General features: G+C 47.3%; 2 protein-coding genes across 2 annotated transcripts in view; both read left to right on the top strand.

The window, feature by feature from the left end:
• The window catches only part of RXRB (retinoid X receptor beta), a 371934-nt gene that overhangs the window by 194724 nt on the left and 159633 nt on the right, over nt 1–17577 (top strand). The window lies entirely within an intron of this gene.
• Nucleotides 8097–17577, top strand: part of LOC118081421 (uncharacterized) — a 40863-nt gene continuing 31382 nt past the window's right edge. Inside the window, 2 exon segments of the mRNA XM_088664373.1 lie at nt 8097–9093; nt 12010–12193. Coding sequence (XP_088520499.1) covers nt 8107–9093; nt 12010–12193 — 1171 coding nt within the window. The 5' untranslated portion in view covers nt 8097–8106.

Raw genomic sequence — 17577 nt, 5'->3', positions numbered from 1 at the left:
CTGGGTGGACAAGAAAGACACGCAACAGCGCCGTCTGGTGGTGGATTTTAGACGGCTCAACAGCATGACGGAACCAGTGGCTTTCCCAATGCCCAGAGTGGACGATCTGCTGACAGCGGCACGCAGGGGAAAGATCTTTACCAAGCTCGACCTGAGGGGGGCGTACAACTTGATCAGGATCAGGGAAGGCGATGAGTGGAAGACCACAATGTTCACGCCGCTGGGCTCTTTTGAATATCTGGTGATGCCCTTCGGTTTGCAAGGAGGATCGGCATGCTTCCAGGCCTTCATGCACCACGTCCTGGGGTCCCTACTCTTCAAAAACTGCTTGGTCTTCCTGGATGACATCCTTATTTACTCCAAAGACCCGGTGCAGCACGTGAAGGATGTCAGGGAGGTGTTGCAGCGCCTGAAGGAGCACCACCTGTATGTGAAACTGGAGAAGTGCAAGTTTCACACCAAGGAGGTGGACTTCCTGGGCTACAAGCTGTCGGACACGGGACTAGCGATGGACAAGGACAAGGTGCAGGCCATCCTGGACTGGCACAGCCCCAGGACGCGCAAAGATACCCAGCGCCTACTAGGCTTTGCCAACTTCTACAGGAAGTTCATCAAGAACTTCTATCGTGTTACGGCTCCCATCACAGACTGCCTGAGAGGCAAGCAGAAGTTCAGGTGGACGCCGGAGGCGCAAGCAGCGTTCGAAAGCCTCAAGAGGGTGTTCGCCTCAGACCAGAACCTGTTCCACGTGGTGCAGGATGCGCCCCTACGCGTTGACACCGACGCTTCAGACCGCGCGGTGGGCGCCATTTTGCTGCAACTGGATGCCAACAGAGAGTGGAGACCCTGCGCCTTCTTCTCCAGAAAGCTGACACAGCCAGAGCGCAACTACACGGTTTTTGATAAGGAACTTCTCGCGATCCATTCTGCGTTTAAACACTGGAGACACTTCCTGGTGGGCGCCAAGCACCCCATTCAGGTGTGCACAGACCACAAGAACCTGGAGTTCTGGAGAACAGCCAGGGTGCTCAACCAGCGGCAGATACGGTGGGCAGAGTTCTTCTCGCACTTCAACTTCTCCATCCACTACATACCGGGGGAGCAGAATGTCAGGGCAGATGCCCTCTCCCGCAAGCCAGAGTACATGGAGGAGGAGTTGCCACCAGCACCCCGGCATATTTTCCCCCCGTCGGCATGGTCCTGCGGAGCAGCAGTGGTAAGCGAGGCAGAACTCACAGCACTGACGGCAGCAGATGAGTTCGCCACCCGCATCTTCAGAGAGCTGCGAGGGGGGAGGGAGCAGGCAAAGGACTTTGCAGAACGAAGGGGGCTGCTTTTTTACAAGGGAGCCCTGTACCTGCCCACCAACCAGCTCAGAGGTAAGGTCCTCAAGCAGATGCACGACAACCCAACGGCGGGTCATTTTGGAAGGGACAAAACCACGCACTTAGTCATGAGACACTTCTGGTGGCCAGGGGTGCGGGAAGATGTGAGGGACTATGTAAGGGGCTGTGACACCTGCCAGCGAGCAAAGGCGGTCAGAGCAGCACCAGCAGGGTTGCTGGAGCCCTTAGCCACACCGCACAGGCCGTGGGAAGTAGTGTCCATGGACTTCATCACAGACCTGCCTTCGTCAAGGGGCAAGACAGCAGTGTTGGTGGTGGTAGACCTTATGTCCAAAATGTGCCACTTTATACCGTGTGCCAGGGCGGTCTCTGCAGAAGAGACGGCCAAACTGTTTGTTGACCACATCTTCAGACTGCATGGATTACCTTTAAGGGTTCTTTTGGATCGAGGCCGCCAATTTGTTTCCAGGTTCTGGCGGCGGCTCATGAACCTCCTGCAGGTGGAGGTCAGCTTGTCGACGGCGAGGCATCCGCAGACCAACGGACAGGCGGAGAGGGTCAACGCCATTTTGCAGCAGTACCTGAGATGTTACGTCAGCCAGAGACAAACAGACTGGGTGGATCGTCTGCCACTGGCAGAATTTGCCTACAACAATGCGGTGCACGTCTCCACAGGGGTGTCGCCCTTTAAGGCCAACTACGGGCGCGACCTCAGATCTTTCCCAGAGAGGGAGGGGGAGGAGGAGGAGGAGAGGAGGAGGAGGAGGGCCCACAGGCAGAGGATTGGGCAGAGGAACTGGAGACGGTGCACCAGCAACTCAGAGAACACTTGGAGAGGGCCAAGGAAGCGTACAAAAAGGGGGCAGATCGCCACAGGCGGCCAGGGGAGGTCATCAGGGTGGGGGACAAGGTGTGGTTGTCCTCAGAGGGCCTTCCCACGAGGGGGCGGTGCAAGAAGCTGGCACCCAGAAGATTGGGCCCCTTTACGGTCACGCAACAGGTAAACCCGGTGGCATTCAGGCTGGCACTGCCAGAGGACATGAGGGTGCACCCAGTATTTCATAGATCGCTGCTGTCGCCATACAGGGAAAGCAGCAGGTTCAGAGGCAGCGAACAGCCCCCCGAGGGAGGGAGAGAGAGGGGAGGTATGGAGCAGCTCAATGAGGCCACGGAAATTCTTGATTCCCGAAGAGGGGTGGGGGGCCTGGAGTACCTCATGGCGTGGGAGGACGCCCCACCGTCCCAGAATGAATGGGTCCCAGCCACTCAGATACAGGAGGAATTCTTAGTGGAAGAATTCCATGCCCTCTTCCCACACAGGCCCAAGCCCTGGCACATGGAACGGGGAGGGGAGGAGGAGGGGACACAGGAGGTGGAGAGCAGCTCGCCATGGAGATGGGAAGCAGAGTTTGAGGACACGGAGGAGGAGATATGGGCATATCCGAGGTCCATCCGGTCAGAAGAAGAGGTGGACTGGCAGCAGATCTTCACACCCACCAGCTCGGAGGCCACGGACTTTTTGGGTTTTCCGTCTTCCCAGGAGGAAGGAGGGGGCCAACGGGACTGGGGGGAGGTGTTCACACCAACCGGCTCGGACAGCACGGAGTTTTTAGGCTTTCAGTCACCACTGACACCCGTGCAGCCTCTCGGGAGGGAAGAAGGGGGGCTTGGGAGGGGGGTGGATGTGAGGGATGGGTCTCCCCAAGTTGTTATGCTGGCGCGAAACGCGCCAAAAGCCACTTGGAGGTTCTGATAGAAGCGGAGCAGATGTGTCTTTGTAAATAGCACTGCCATTAGCACTGTAAATACGCAGCACCAATAAAACCATAAAATGCAGAGGTGTGAAGAGTCGTTACTCTGAAGTAGCCCACTCCGGCCACCGTGACAAATACGTTTCCAGATATTCCACAAATTTACTCCACTCTGTTTGTACTTTTTGATCTCTTTGTTCCCTTAACTTCCCAGTAAGCTTGGCCAGCTCTATATATTCAACCATTTTTATCCTCCAATCCTCTACTGTGGGGATATCCGCAGTTTTCCATCTTTGCGCCAATACCATTCTAGCCGCAGTGGTGGCATACATAAATACTTTCTCGTCTTCCTTTTTGATTTCCCTTCCTAACAATCCCAACAGAAACATTTCTGGTTTCTTGGGGAACGTATATTTTAGAATCTTTTTTAACTCATTATAGATTAGTTCCCAAAAAGGTTTCACTTCTTTACACAGCCACCACATGTGGTACATATCCCCAACTTCCAAATTACATTTCCAGCATTTCTTTTCTCTATTCTTACAAATCCTAGCCAATTTTACCGGGGTCAGGTACCAGCGGTACATCATCTTCATAAGATTTTCTTTGAGTACCGTACACGCTGTAAATTTTAAACCTTGGTTCCATAACTTCAACCATAAATCAATGTCAATATTATAACCAAAGTCCCTGGCCCACTTAATCATTACGTCTTTCGTCTCTTCGTCCTTGGTGTTCCATTCTAGTATGTAGTCGTACATTTTTGAGAACAATTTGCTATTTCCTTCAATTATATCAATTTGAAATCTCGATTTGCTACTCTCAAAGCCGTTCACTCTTTTTTCCTCATTAAACAAATCCTGAGTCTGGTGGTATTGTAACCAGGTTGTCATCCTATTCTTAAGGTCGTCATAAGGCTTCATTTTCCAGCCTTTGTCTTTATTATCATATCTGCATATGTTAGCCAATTAGCCTCCATGTTTTTTTTCTTTACAGCTAATGCTTCTGTTGGCGATAACCAAAGGGGCGTTTTTCTCTCGAGAAGGTTTTTGTACCTTTCCCATACCTCAAAGATTGGCTTAATCAAAATATGATTTAAAAATCCCCTATGGGATTTAACTTTATTATGCCAGAGGTACGCATGCCAACCGTGTCTGTTATTAAACCCTTCGAGGTCCAGCAAATCAGTATCCTTTAAGGCTATCCACTCCTTCGCCCAAATCAGGCATGCTGCCTCATAGTAAGTTCTTAGATCTGGCAGTGCAAAACCGCCTCGCTCTTTCTTATCTATTAATAATTTATGTTTTATTCTCGGCGGTTTTCCCTGCCAGATAAACCTTGAAATTTTTTTCCTCCAGTGATCGAAACAGCTTGTGCCTTTAATTACCGGAAGCATTTGGAAAAGGAAAAGCATTCTTGGCAACAAGTTCATCTTAATAATAGCAATTCTTCCCCATAGCGATAAACTCAGATGTTTCCACTTCTCTAAATCTTTTTCTATTTCTCTCCAGATTACTTTGTAGTTATCACTGAATAAATTTATGTTTTTAGGTGTCAACCAGATACCTAGATATTTTATTTTTTTTACTGCCATAATCCCATATTTGGTTTGTAATTCCTCCGTCTCTGATTTACTTAGATTTTTTACCATCATCTTAGTTTTAGTCGTGTTTAATTTAAAACCTGCCAAATTGCCGAAATCCTCTATCTCCTTTAACATCACCTCCATCGTTTCTTTCGGATCTTCCACCATCAAAATAAGATCATCGGCAAAAGCCTTTGCCTTGAATTCCTTCCTACCCACTTTTATTCCTTTTACCACTTTATTTTCTCTGATATTATTCATTAGGATCTCCATCACTGAAATAAATAGGAGTGGCGACAAGGGACACCCCTGTCTAGTGCCCTTCTCTATATTTAGATCTTCTGTTAATACGCTGTTAATTATTATGTTAGCCTTTTGTTCTTGATATACTGCTCTAATTCCTCTCAAAAACCTTTCCCCAACATCCATTTTCTCCAAACTTTTTTCCATGAATTTCCAAGATACGTTGTCAAAGGCTTTCTCAGCGTCTACGAATACTAGGGCTGCCTTGACATCAATTCTTAAATCTAGATATTCAATCACATCTATCACTGTTCTTATATTATTTCTCATTTGTCGATCCGGTAAAAATCCTTGTTGGTCTTTATGTATAATCGTATTCAATACCTTCTTCCATCTGCATGCCAAAGTATCCGCAAAAATTTTATAATCCGTATTTAACAACGATATCGGACGATAGTTCTTTATATTTGTTAGATCAAGATCTCCCTTGGGTATTAAAGTAATATAAGCCCTTTTCCATGAATTTGGAACTTCTCCTTTTACCAAAATATCATTCATTAATCTTAACATTACAGGTGAGATTTCATCTATCAGCTCCTTATAAAATTTGGCTGTTAAGCCGTCTGGACCCGGGGCCTTTCCTACTTTCAACCTTTTTATTACTCCTTGAACCTCTTCTATTGTTATTAGTTCATTTAGCACACCTTTACTAATTATTTATTAATAATATGTGTGTTGAACCCTTTATGTACTTTGATTTTCCCATCTTCCAAATAGGCGTGCCAGCCAAATTTATTCTCGAATCCCTCAAAATCCAGTAGTTTATGATTTTCTGCCTCGTGCCTTTTGAGATTCTGAATGGCTCTGTCAGGTCATTATTTATGATGATTTTCGCCTGCTGTTCTCTTTTTATTGCTCCCACACAGTTCATAAGGATCTTTCCCATCCCCATTGCCTCCAGATTCTTTTTCATAAAACACCATGAGACGTTGTCAAAAGCCTTCTCGGCATCGATAAAAATTAAGGCTGCTTGTTTGTTAATTTTAATGTCTAAATAGTCAATTATGTTTAAGATATTTCTCATATGTTCTCATGGCTTGAACATACACCTCACCATTCTTAGTCAAATTACATTTCCCATTTCCAAACATTATCTGGAAACCTTTGCTGTCCAAACTGGACACACTAAGCATGTTACAACTGAGTTGTGGAATAAACAAAACTGTCTCCACAGTAGTATCCAGAGCTTTGTTGTTCACATTAAATTTTAAATTTGCAGAACATGCATCTTTAGCTTCAACACTATTGCCACCTGCGATTTCAATGTGAGATTATGCAATATAGTTAATGTCATTAAAATATTCCCTTTTATACGAGAAATGGCTGGAAGCTCCTGAATTTCAAATCACTTTTTCCATTTATTTTCACGATTCTGAACAGTCAAATTCTTTTCTTATAGTAGCAAAGTGCATTCAGATATCCCCTTCTTTTCCTTACCTTGTTGATAAGGAAGGGGTTTCTTTGCCTTTGGAGCCTTACACCAGTGTTTCTCAACCTTTTTTGGGCAAAGGCACACTTGTTTCATGAAAAAAATCACGAGGCACACCACCATTAGAAAATGTTAAAAAAATTAACTCTGTGCCTATATTGACTATATATAAAGTAATTCTCCCACGGCACACCAGGCAACATCTCGCGGCACACTAGTGTGCCGCGGAACAGTGGTTGAGAAACACTGCCTTACACTTCCTTGCACTGTGGCCTTCTTTGTTACAATTAAAGCACACAATTTTCCTGGGTATGTCTCTGGCCTTTGCAATCTGTTTAGACGCATAATTAGTGTCTCCATCATCTCCTGCCGTCAATCATAGATAACTGCTCATGATGGAGCCCATCTAAAATGATGATTCTGGCTTTACTATTCTTCAGCATCCATGCTCTGATCTGATGGATTTTAAACCATATATCCAGACTCAAAACTGCTAGCTGTGAGCACCAATAAACAGATGAAATTCAGCTTCAGAGATTTTGAAGTCATTCTTCTTTTATTTTAATAATCTAAACAAATATAGCTATAATATACAGACTGTGTGAGTTTAACAGTAATAAGAACGCATCTTTACCTTAGAACACACACTCCAGAACTGACAGTTAGTGAGAACAGTTACCAAGGAAGGCTCCTCCCCCTTTTCTCTCCACTGAGTCAGGAGATTGACAGAAAAGGACGAATGAAAATACTAACATGATCTTGGCTAAACCCTCTTCACTTGAGTCAGTTGGCTTACGATTTTCAATACAGTGGTACCTCAGGTTAAAAACACCTCGGGTTACAGACTCCGTTAACCCGGACGTCGTACCTCAGGTTAAGCAATTTACCTCAGGATAAGAACAGAAATCGTGCGGCAGCAGAAGGCCCCCATTAGCTAAAGGGATACCTCAAGTTAAGAACGGTTTCAGGTTAACAGCAGAACTCCGGAACGAATTATGGTTAGCGCTTTTCCTTCTGCATCTCCAGCTCTCTCCATGCAACGCAAGGCTGACAGATGGAGGTCCAACCCCAAGAACATTCTCCTACCTGAGCACTCCTTCAGCCAACCACAACCAACAAGTCTTCTCACCGGACTTATATATGGGTCTCCCAAAATGGTTAACATACACCCCCTGAGGCCAAAGGGACTGTCCAGGTGATTAGGTTCGGAACCTGAGGTACCACTGTAGCTTCCAATATTTCTCTTGCATCTAGAAGCGCTATCAAATGTTGCTTCCAGTGAAAAAAATTGTATTCATTTAACTTGGACCCTGGTGAATAGTGGGCAGGTTCATGGACATAGAGCAGCTCCCTTTCCTGTGAGAAACCACTTTTATAAAAAGTAAACACAGTTCAAGCGTATTCTGAGATAATGCTGCTTCATTAACTATTAAGGGTTATGAAAGGCTGATGATGCATTACAATTATTTAATATGATTTCATATGCCTTTCTTCAAAATTTGAAATATATGGAAGACAGGAGAGAATGTATGAGATGTTAAAATAAGAGCAGGTGTTGATTGATGTGTGTAATATTCCTTTCTTCTCTTTGTAGATAAAAATAGGATTTCCTTCGCCCTCCAAAGAAGACAAAGGCAGTGAGAATTATGGGGGCCATGATCAATGTGAATAACGAAGAAACCATTTAAATGCATGGAGTGTGGAAAGATAAATTTTTTTGAAAGTATGGAGTATGGGAAGAGCTTCAATGATAGTGGAACACTAAGAAAACATCTACAGACTCACACAGGGGGGAATCCATTTGAATGTATGGAGTGTGGAAAGACCTTCAGTCAGAGTGGACACCTTAGAGACCATCAACGGACTCACACTGGTGAGAAACCATTTAAATGCATGGAGTGTGGAAAGAGTTTCACTAAGAGTGGAAACGTTAGAAATCATCAACGGACTCACACTGGTGAGAAACCATTTAAATGCATGGAGTGTGGAAAGAGCTTCAGTCGGAGTGGAAACCTTAGAATTCATCAACGGATTCACACTGGTGAGAAACCATTTAAATGCATGGAATGTGGAAACAGCTACAGTCACAGTGGGAGCCTTAGAACCCATCAACAGAGTCACACAGGAGAGAAACCATTTAAATGCATGGAGTGTGGAAAGAGCTTCAGTAGGAGTGGAGACCTTAGAATTCATCAACGGATTCACACTGGTGAGAAACCATTTAAATGCATGGAGTGTGGAAACAGCTACAGTCACAGTGGGAGCCTTAGAACCCATCAACAGAGTCACACAGGAGAGAAACCATTTAAATGCATGGAGTGTGGAAAGAGCTTCAGTAGGTGTAAGAGAGAGGGCTTGCAGAGAGCAGCCCACTCTGCTTACTTCCATCAGATGAGAGAGCAGCAGCAAGTCTGGGAGTTCAAATCAGGAACAGGAAGGGTTAAGACGGGTCCAGGGCTCTGCAGAGTCCTGGTGGCTCAGCTCCAGGTTGGTAGCAGGGAAGCAGGGGAGGAGCTAGCTTCAGCAGGGGCTGGAAAGGAGGGAGGAGAGAGAACGGCACCTCAGGAGCCTGGTTTGGGACCACGGAGGACCCATAGAGCAAGGAGGAGGGGCGTTTGGAGTCTTAAAAGGGGGGTCAGAGCCCACGAGACGCCATTGTGGGCTTCTGCCCCATGCAGAGCAGACATGATTTGAGACACCTCACCACTGTATATAGCATGCACAATAAAACTATGAAAATCCAGAGGATGTGTGGAGTGCTTACTCGGGAGTAGCCAACACCCCATCTGTGACAGCAAGCCCACAATCTTTTGATGGCTACCCCGAGGGAAGAGGGCTGCAAATGGAGCAGCCGGCATGAAGTTGGCAGCATCTAAAGCAGAAGAGAGAGATGCCGAGGGAGGATTGGCATGAGTTGCCAGCACCCTGCAACTATGGAACGGCTCAAGCACCAGGTAGGCACCCGGGCACAGGGGAAGCCAAGCTTAGTGAACCGAGCAGCTCTGAACACAGCCAAGCCGGGGGAGCGGAGGCTGGACAAGCAGAGAGGACACTCGGGACGGGCCAGCACTTCGTAGGGCGACCCTCAGCACAAGCTGGCTCTAAGACTGAGAGGCATGGTGGCGTGGAAGTGCAGGAGGCTGAGAGGCGAGTCCGGGCAGAGGGGACAGACGGAGGGGAAAGGCAGCGGCCACAAGTTCCCATACAGTCCCGGGGAGGCAGCTGCAGCACAGCACAGCCCCCTCCAGCCAGATGTGATGCAGAGGGACAAAGCCCGTGCGCGGGTACTTTCAAACGCTGACGCGGGAAAACAGAGGAAAGAGAAAGGCGGGAGATGCCTTTACAATGCACCCAGCCACTGGGTGGAACACTGCCCCCAGAGGAAGGAATGGCGAGAGCAGGCAGGCACAGACACAAGCCTGGATGCCAGATCAGGAGGGGAGGGGCCAGGCAGAGCACCAACAACTGAGCCCTCCTGTAACACCCCACAGCACGACAAAGAGATGGAAGTGAGTCTGCAGCTGCCAAGAGGCCAGACCCAGGAGACAGTCGGGCTTCTCCGCAGGGGCAGCAGCGACGATTTCCTATCGGTGGACTTGGCTAAGCAGGATCAGATTCCCATTTTCCCAAGGGAGCGGCCCATGAGCGTCTTGACCGTAGGCGGCCGGGAATTGCAGGAGGGTGAGGTCACGCAACAGACCCCCTCTCGGAAGATGACAGTGAACAAGCACGCAGAAGTGCTAGCTTTGGACTTAATGGACAATGACCCTGTGGGCAGCCAGCGCCGGGGAGATCTCACCTTTGGAGATGCAGACGGCAAGGAGCACTGCAGGAAAGAAGGAGAATCCTCAGGATCGCACCACATCAGCTCCCCAGGCGGATGGAACGACGCAGAGGCGGGGATGCAGGAAGAGAAACTGAGCCAACTCACCAAAGAGGACACTTTTACCCAGAACATACGGAGGGACTTGAGGGAGAAAAAGGGGGCAGGGGAAGGGCTTGCAGAGAAAGAGGGGTTACTCTTTAGCAATGATGCCCGGTATATGCCCCAGGACTCCCTCAGCGGGAAGATTCTCAGGCAATATCATGACAACCCCACGGAGGGGCATGCAGTACATGTCTTCACGAGGCTCACACCCAGTAAGGCCAGTCTTGGGCGAAACCCCAGAGCCTTCCCAGAGCAGGGGGAGGGGGAGATTGGGGGACCACCTATTGAGGCATGGGGTGAGAGGAGGGAGACAGTACACCAACAACTGGATGGAGACGTGGCAAGGGGCAATGAGGCTTACAAGGAGGGGGCAGACCATCACAGGGGACTGGAGAAGGTCTTCCACGGAGGGGACAGGGTCTGGCTGTGGTCAGAAGGCCTTCCCATGGGGGGAAGGGGGAAGAAGCTGGCACCCAGAAGGCTGGGGCCCTTCAAGGTTCTGACACAGATCAACCCTGTCACCTTCAGGGGGGAAGCACCTACAGCGAGAAAGGTCCATCCCGTGGGTCACAGGTCTTTGCTCTCACACTTTAGGGAAAGCCCAAGGTTCAGAGGACGTGACACACATCCAACACAAGACGCTGACAGGAGGGAGGGGGAGGAAATCACACAAAAGACACTAGACAGAAGGGTGGAGGGAGAAGGCAGCCAAGAGGTTCCAGAAAGAAAGGAAGAGGAGGAGGTCTACAGTGCCACAGCGAGCCCGGGCTCCCGGTGGGGGGAGGGGGGGTTAAAATGTCTGATGGCCAGGCAGGGCACTCCTGCTTCCCAAAACGCGGAGGCAACCACGCACACCATGCAAGGGGAGGACCGCACACTGGAACTGCACGCTCCTTTCTCCCACAGACCCAAACCACCACACGTCAGTAGCACAGGGAACACAGAGGGGGAGGGCGATCCCAGGTGGGGAGGAGGGGAGACGCAGACCCAAGGAGCCCTCCGGGAATCGGAAGCAATTTTCCAGAGGGAGGAGGAGGATGACAACGGAAGGAACTACACGGACCAGCCACCCAGCACCGACGGGGAACAGGATTTTACACACACTACAGAGGAAGAAGACCTGTCAGGCTTCCAGCCCTCTTTACAGACATCAGACCAGGCAAACCAGGCCTCAGAAAGGGGGGGGAGCCTGGAGGGGGGGTGGATGTAAGAGAGAGGGCTTGCAGAGAGCAGCCCACTCTGCTTACTTCCATCAGATGAGAGAGCAGCAGCAAGTCTGGGAGTTCAAATCAGGAACAGGAAGGGTTAAGACGGGTCCAGGGCTCTGCAGAGTCCTGGTGGCTCAGCTCCAGGTTGGTAGCAGGGAAGCAGGGGAGGAGCTAGCTTCAGCAGGGGCTGGAAAGGAGGGAGGAGAGAGAACGGCACCTCAGGAGCCTGGTTTGGGACCACGGAGGACCCATAGAGCAAGGAGGAGGGGCGTTTGGAGTCTTAAAAGGGGGGTCAGAGCCCACGAGACGCCATTGTGGGCTTCTGCCCCATGCAGAGCAGACATGATTTGAGACACCTCACCACTGTATATAGCATGCACAATAAAACTATGAAAATCCAGAGGATGTGTGGAGTGCTTACTCGGGAGTAGCCAACACCCCATCTGTGACAGTAGGAGTGGAGACCTTAGAATTCATCAACGGACTCACACAGGAGAGAAACCGTTTAAATGCATGGAGTGTGGAAAGAGCTTCAGTTGGAGTGGACACCTTAGAGACCATCAACGGACTCACACTGGTGAGAAACCATTTAAATGCATGGAGTGTGGAAACAGCTACAGTCACAGTGGGAGCCTTAGAACCCATCAACGGAGTCACACAGGAGAGAAACCATTTGAATGTATGGAGTGTGGAAAGGGCTTCACTTCTAATAAAGTACTTATAATTCATCAACGGACTCACACTGGTGAGAAACCTTTTAAATGCATGGAGTGTGGAAAGAGCTTAACTACAAATGGAAGCCTTAGAATTCATCAACGGAGTCACACAGGAGAGAAACCCTTTAAATGCATGGAGTGTGGAAAAAGCTTCAGTCATAGTGGACACCTTAGAATTCATCAACGGAGTCACACAGGAGAGAAACCATTTGAATGCATGGAGTGTGGAAAGAGCTTCACTTATAGTGCAACACTAAGACTACATCAACGGACTTGTTCTGTCCTCACTACCGTGCCTGGTGACCTAGGTAGTTCGACATACAGCTAAACCTTCTTGTCTTCGGGGAAAAAAGAAGACTGTTTTTTTACTTTTAATCCTATACTTTATTAACAGTCAAGAACGAGGTAAAACAGATCGAATAAGACAAATAATAAGTGTGAAGACAAGTATTAAATGGTAAAACAACAATACAATCTTGCAGGTGGAGAACATGTAACATGTACCCTCTGGTACCCTCACCCCTCCACTGAACTCCTACTCTCTAACCTCCCAGCCAGCAACTGTCAGCAACTGTCAGCAACTGCCATTCTTACAATATTCTTTTTGGCCAGTAGGTGGAGCCGAGCTACCCAGTACGATAACAGCCCATACAAACTGAATACATTTATGAACTTTGCCCGTGCCAAAGGCACGACACTCCCCGCTTGGTATCAACGGATACCACTATTTGATTCCCCCGATGACAACAGTAGAACCAGTTCAGAGACTGGTCTAAGAAACAACTTTGTTTGTTGGTTTTTGCATACTTTAATTTCCACTTTCCTGACTCTTCCATCTTCACTTGGAAAGACTTTGGTGATGCAGTACAATCAGAGAAGCGATGTGGTGCTGACCAGGTATAATTAGAGGGTTTCTTCCATTTAACTCTAATTTAGCTTGCTTGAGATGACCACCTACTCTTAACAGGCCATTTCGACCGAGGAATGGGTCAAGTTTCCTAAGAGTACTGTCCTTAGGGATAACCTTTTTGTTCAAGATACAGTTGATCTCTCTGGCATAGACTTCATGTTGCACAATGCAAATGATCACATTTTGCGCATGTTGATGCTCTGATGGTGTGCGGATGTTGGGACACAGATGCCAGCCTTTACAATTACTCTCTACTGGAGGTGTGACACGTTTAAATGAATGAGCTATGTGGGTTAGGCTAACAATGGCTCTAATGAGTGACTTCCAGGTCGAGAATCCACTGAACCTGTGAGACTCGAGATGACTGACTGTAGTCATTGTCTGAAGTGCAGAAACTTCAGGACGGACTTCAGAATCAAGGTCTGAGTCCACTAGTTCAAATATGTCATTCTGAGGGGCAGTCAGGGGTTTAGCTTTAAACACTTCAAGGGCTGGTGGTGTGTGATTGCCACCTTTTGTATGGAAAAAAAGCATTACAGAATTTTTTTGGCGCTTCAAGACACTTTTTCCTTTGCACATTTCTGATGCGCTCTCCATGACCCTGTTGACCGAAAAACAAGGCAGAAATATTTAAAGACTTTAACTTGTTCAATCAACTGATTCTCAATATACCATCTATGGGCCCTATAGTTTCTTGAAGACACCATGACTTTAGTTTTCTTGTCATTCACAGCCAGCTGGTCTCTTCGGCAGTATCCCGAGAATGCCCTCATCCATTCTTAGGCCCACTTTTGCTTGAGATAGAAGTACCACATTTTGCTTGAGATAGAAGTACCACATTTGCATATAGTAATATAAAAATGGCTTTTGTGGCCATTGGTAATCTGGAGATGTTAAACCCTGGACAATATCATTTATATATAAATTAAATATATAAATTAAACAATGCTTAACTCCCTTTGTGGCTGGTACGGATCCTGCGAGCTGCTCATTTGTAGAGCAACGCACTTTTAGCACAGCGTTTTTATACAATAACAATAATCTTTTATCTATACTTGAAGAGTTCTGCTTATCCCACAGTCTTCTTCGAGAGATTGAATCGAATGCGGCTTTCAGACCAATGAAAGCCGTACATAGCACACCGCCTGGTTTCTTAACATACTTATCTATAAATTGGGCAAGTACAAAGCAATGGTCTATAGTGGATCCGCCTTATCTAATTCCTGCTCCATCAGGTTATCCAATCAACTAGCTTATTGTAAAGATGCTTTGCAGATAATCTGCTAATTACAGGTAGCAAACTAATTGGTCTATAACTAGCCGGAAGGCCCTTTTTAGAGTAAAGGGATTACTGCAGCTGTGGCCCAAACTTCAGGAAATAACGCGGATGAATCGATAAATGACAATATTACCACCAGCAGGGAGGCCCACCAGGCGATGTTAGATTTCAACAGTTCTGGGGGCAAATAGTCTATGCCGGGTGCTTTATTATTATTTAACTGTGAAGTAAGGTACTTGACCTCGATACTGGAGGCCAGGGTGGGAAGTTTCCCAAAGATTCTGGTATTTGGTTGACCTCATCATCCTGCCCATGATAGAGTGAATGACAATACTGGATTCATTCATTGGGTCTGATAGTACACACTGGAACATTGCAAGCATTCTCCAGGAGGCCTGATATTGTACTCCAGAAGAGGGAGATGTCCTTATCATGAGAGGCCTTTATTGAGATACGCCAACCATGTTTTTCTGCTTTCTGTTCCCCCCCCCCCCAATCTTAGCAGAAGTTTCAAGCACCGATATCCTTCCCCAGTATGAATTTTTAAAAGGACAGTGAGACTCCGCTTGAAATCGAAGCCGTTTCCACATCTCCAGCATTTAACGGGTTGCTCCCCGTGTGAGTGCCTTCATGTAAACTGAGGCTCTCCTTCCGACTGAAGCTCTTCCCACATTCGAAACACTGAAATGGTTTGTGCCCTGTATGAATCCTCTGGTGGGAAGTAAGGTGTGTGCTCTGACTGAAGCTCTTCCCACATTCCAAGCACTGATAGGGTTTCTCGCCTGTATGAAATCTTTGATGGGCAGTGAGTTGGTTGTTCTGAGTGAAACTCTTCCCACATTCCAAGCACTCATACGGTTTCTCCCCTGTGTGAGTTATCTGATGGAGAATGAGACCTGTGCTCTGTTTGAAGCTCTTTCCGCACTCTTGACATGGAAATGGTTTCTCCCCTGTGTGAATTCTCTGATGGGAAGCAAGATTCACCCTCTGACCCTCCATTCTCAGGGTTCTCATTGCAAGCCCCACGCGCCAAAAGAAATCAGCCTTCCTGCCTTTTCCTATGGGGGTTCAGGGGGGGCCTTTCTGCAGAGGGAGCACCGGCAGGGTTTGCATTGCAATGTCTCCTTTGCAGCGCAAGGAGGTGCTCAGCTGTCAAGAGGTGCTCAGCTCCCCTGCCCCCCCCCCGGGCGCCTTGGAGGGAATAGAAATGGGAGACCTGCCAAGGGGGTCCCCGCCAGGACCCCCACCCCCAAGCAGTGCTGGGACTTGAAGCGAGGCCTCCATTCCGCGCCCCTCTGCGTGTTCTGGGTTCCCCCTGGCAGGCATCTCTGGGGCAAGGCTTGGTGGGTTCAGCTTGTCTAGAGCAGGGGGGCCTGAACTTTTCTGAGACACATTGATTCCACCACTTGGGGAAGCAAAGCAAGTCAGGGGGGAGGAGATGTCCAGCCAGGACCCTCCTCCCTTGGGGAAAGGGGTGCACTGGAGAGCAGTCTATTCTGTGAGCTGCCTCCCCTGCAGTCTGAGGCGGGACAGATCCTGCCCAGCCATAGATCCACCACTCGGGAGGATGAGGACTGAGAATTTGGGTGCAACTTGCGCTATTAATGCTGCCCTGAGATTTCCTGTAACAGGAATAGCAGCTCCGCTGGGGCACCTCCTTGCATAACAAAATGAGTAACAGAATGAATTTCAACAGGGACAAATGTCAGGCCCTGCACTTAGGCAGAAAGAACCACCCGCCCAAAGAGAGGATGGGGGAGAAAAACAGTGGTGCGTCAGTTAGAATGGGATGCTTATGAAACCTCTGCAAATTCTCAAACGGGAGAAACCATTTAGATGTCTGGAGTGTTTGACATCTTTCTCTCAGGGTTCCCTCTTTCCTTCACATCAATAAACTCAGATAATCGGAAATCAGTCTTAAATGCATGGAGTGTATGTGAAGTTCTGGTATTCGTATATAAAGTTGTATAGACAGGTCTTGAAAGAAATGAAGGTAATGTCTCACAAGTATAATAGAAGATATAATGTTAGATAGGGAGGGGGAGAATCTGGAATGTTGGGGTGAGTGATGACGGGCTGAGAGTCAGCTGATTTTCGGTCCTTGGTGGAGAGAGTTGGAAATGTTGGTGTTAGGAGTTGTGGTAGTTTGGGAGCAGGGTTGGTGGGATTAGTACCGTGTTTTCCCAAAAATAAGACACCATCTTATATTTACTTTTCCTCAAGAAGACACACTATGGCTTATTTTCAGGGGGTGTCTTATTCCAGCGGGAAGGGCTCCGCGTGGTGCGGCATGGCTGAGGGCAGCGAGTTGTTGCTGGGAGGCACCGGGTCCATGTCTTATTTTCGGGGTCTGGCTTATATTGCGGAAATGCTTAGAAATCCTGCTAGGCTTATTTTATGGGTCTGTCTTATTTTCAGGGAAAGGGTATTATAGGAACAGCATGATAACTCCCATTGATTTAATTGCAATAAAGGAACGATAAAGACACAAAAAGACTAAAAGCATCTTGTTAATACCCAAACCCTCATATATTGTTTATATTTTATTATAGTTTTTATTAGATTTTTTATTAATAGTAAGCCAATATAAGCCACATTAATACGATTGTTTTATTGATTGTAGTTTCGAAATTATTGTAATTGCTAAGAGTGGGTTTCTGTTTAATTTTTATATGCTGATATTATTATTCTATACTATTCTAATGATTGTTGAATGTTACTTTATTTGATGTAGATTGCTTATTTTAAAGCTATGTTTTATTATCACATTTTTTGTATTGCATTAGATTGTTATAAGGTGATACATTCTTTGTTTCTTCAGCTTGTAAACTGCCTTGAGTATTGTAAGATAGAAAGACGCTAAACAAATTAAAAGTGATGATACCAAATCATAATACAATTAAAAAAGCCAATTATTCCATTCCAAATTACGATTGGTATATTTCACACGCCTGTCTGAGTGGAGCGTGAGAAAGGAAGACTGCATGGGCGTACCCACCGCGGGGCAGGTTAGGGCAGGTGCCCGTACCTAGAAGCAGGGCCGGGGCGGTACATCCAAGCGAGGAACTGCCATTGAGCACAGTGAGCCAAAACACGCGTAATTACGCATGGGATTGCACCCT

Source organism: Zootoca vivipara, chromosome 2 (assembly GCF_965207765.1).
Source record: "Zootoca vivipara chromosome 2, rZooViv2.hap1.1, whole genome shotgun sequence".
Taxonomy (NCBI): domain Eukaryota; kingdom Metazoa; phylum Chordata; class Lepidosauria; order Squamata; family Lacertidae; genus Zootoca; species Zootoca vivipara.
Note: the sequence above shows the minus strand (reverse complement) of the source record. Positions and strands in the feature narration are given on the sequence as shown.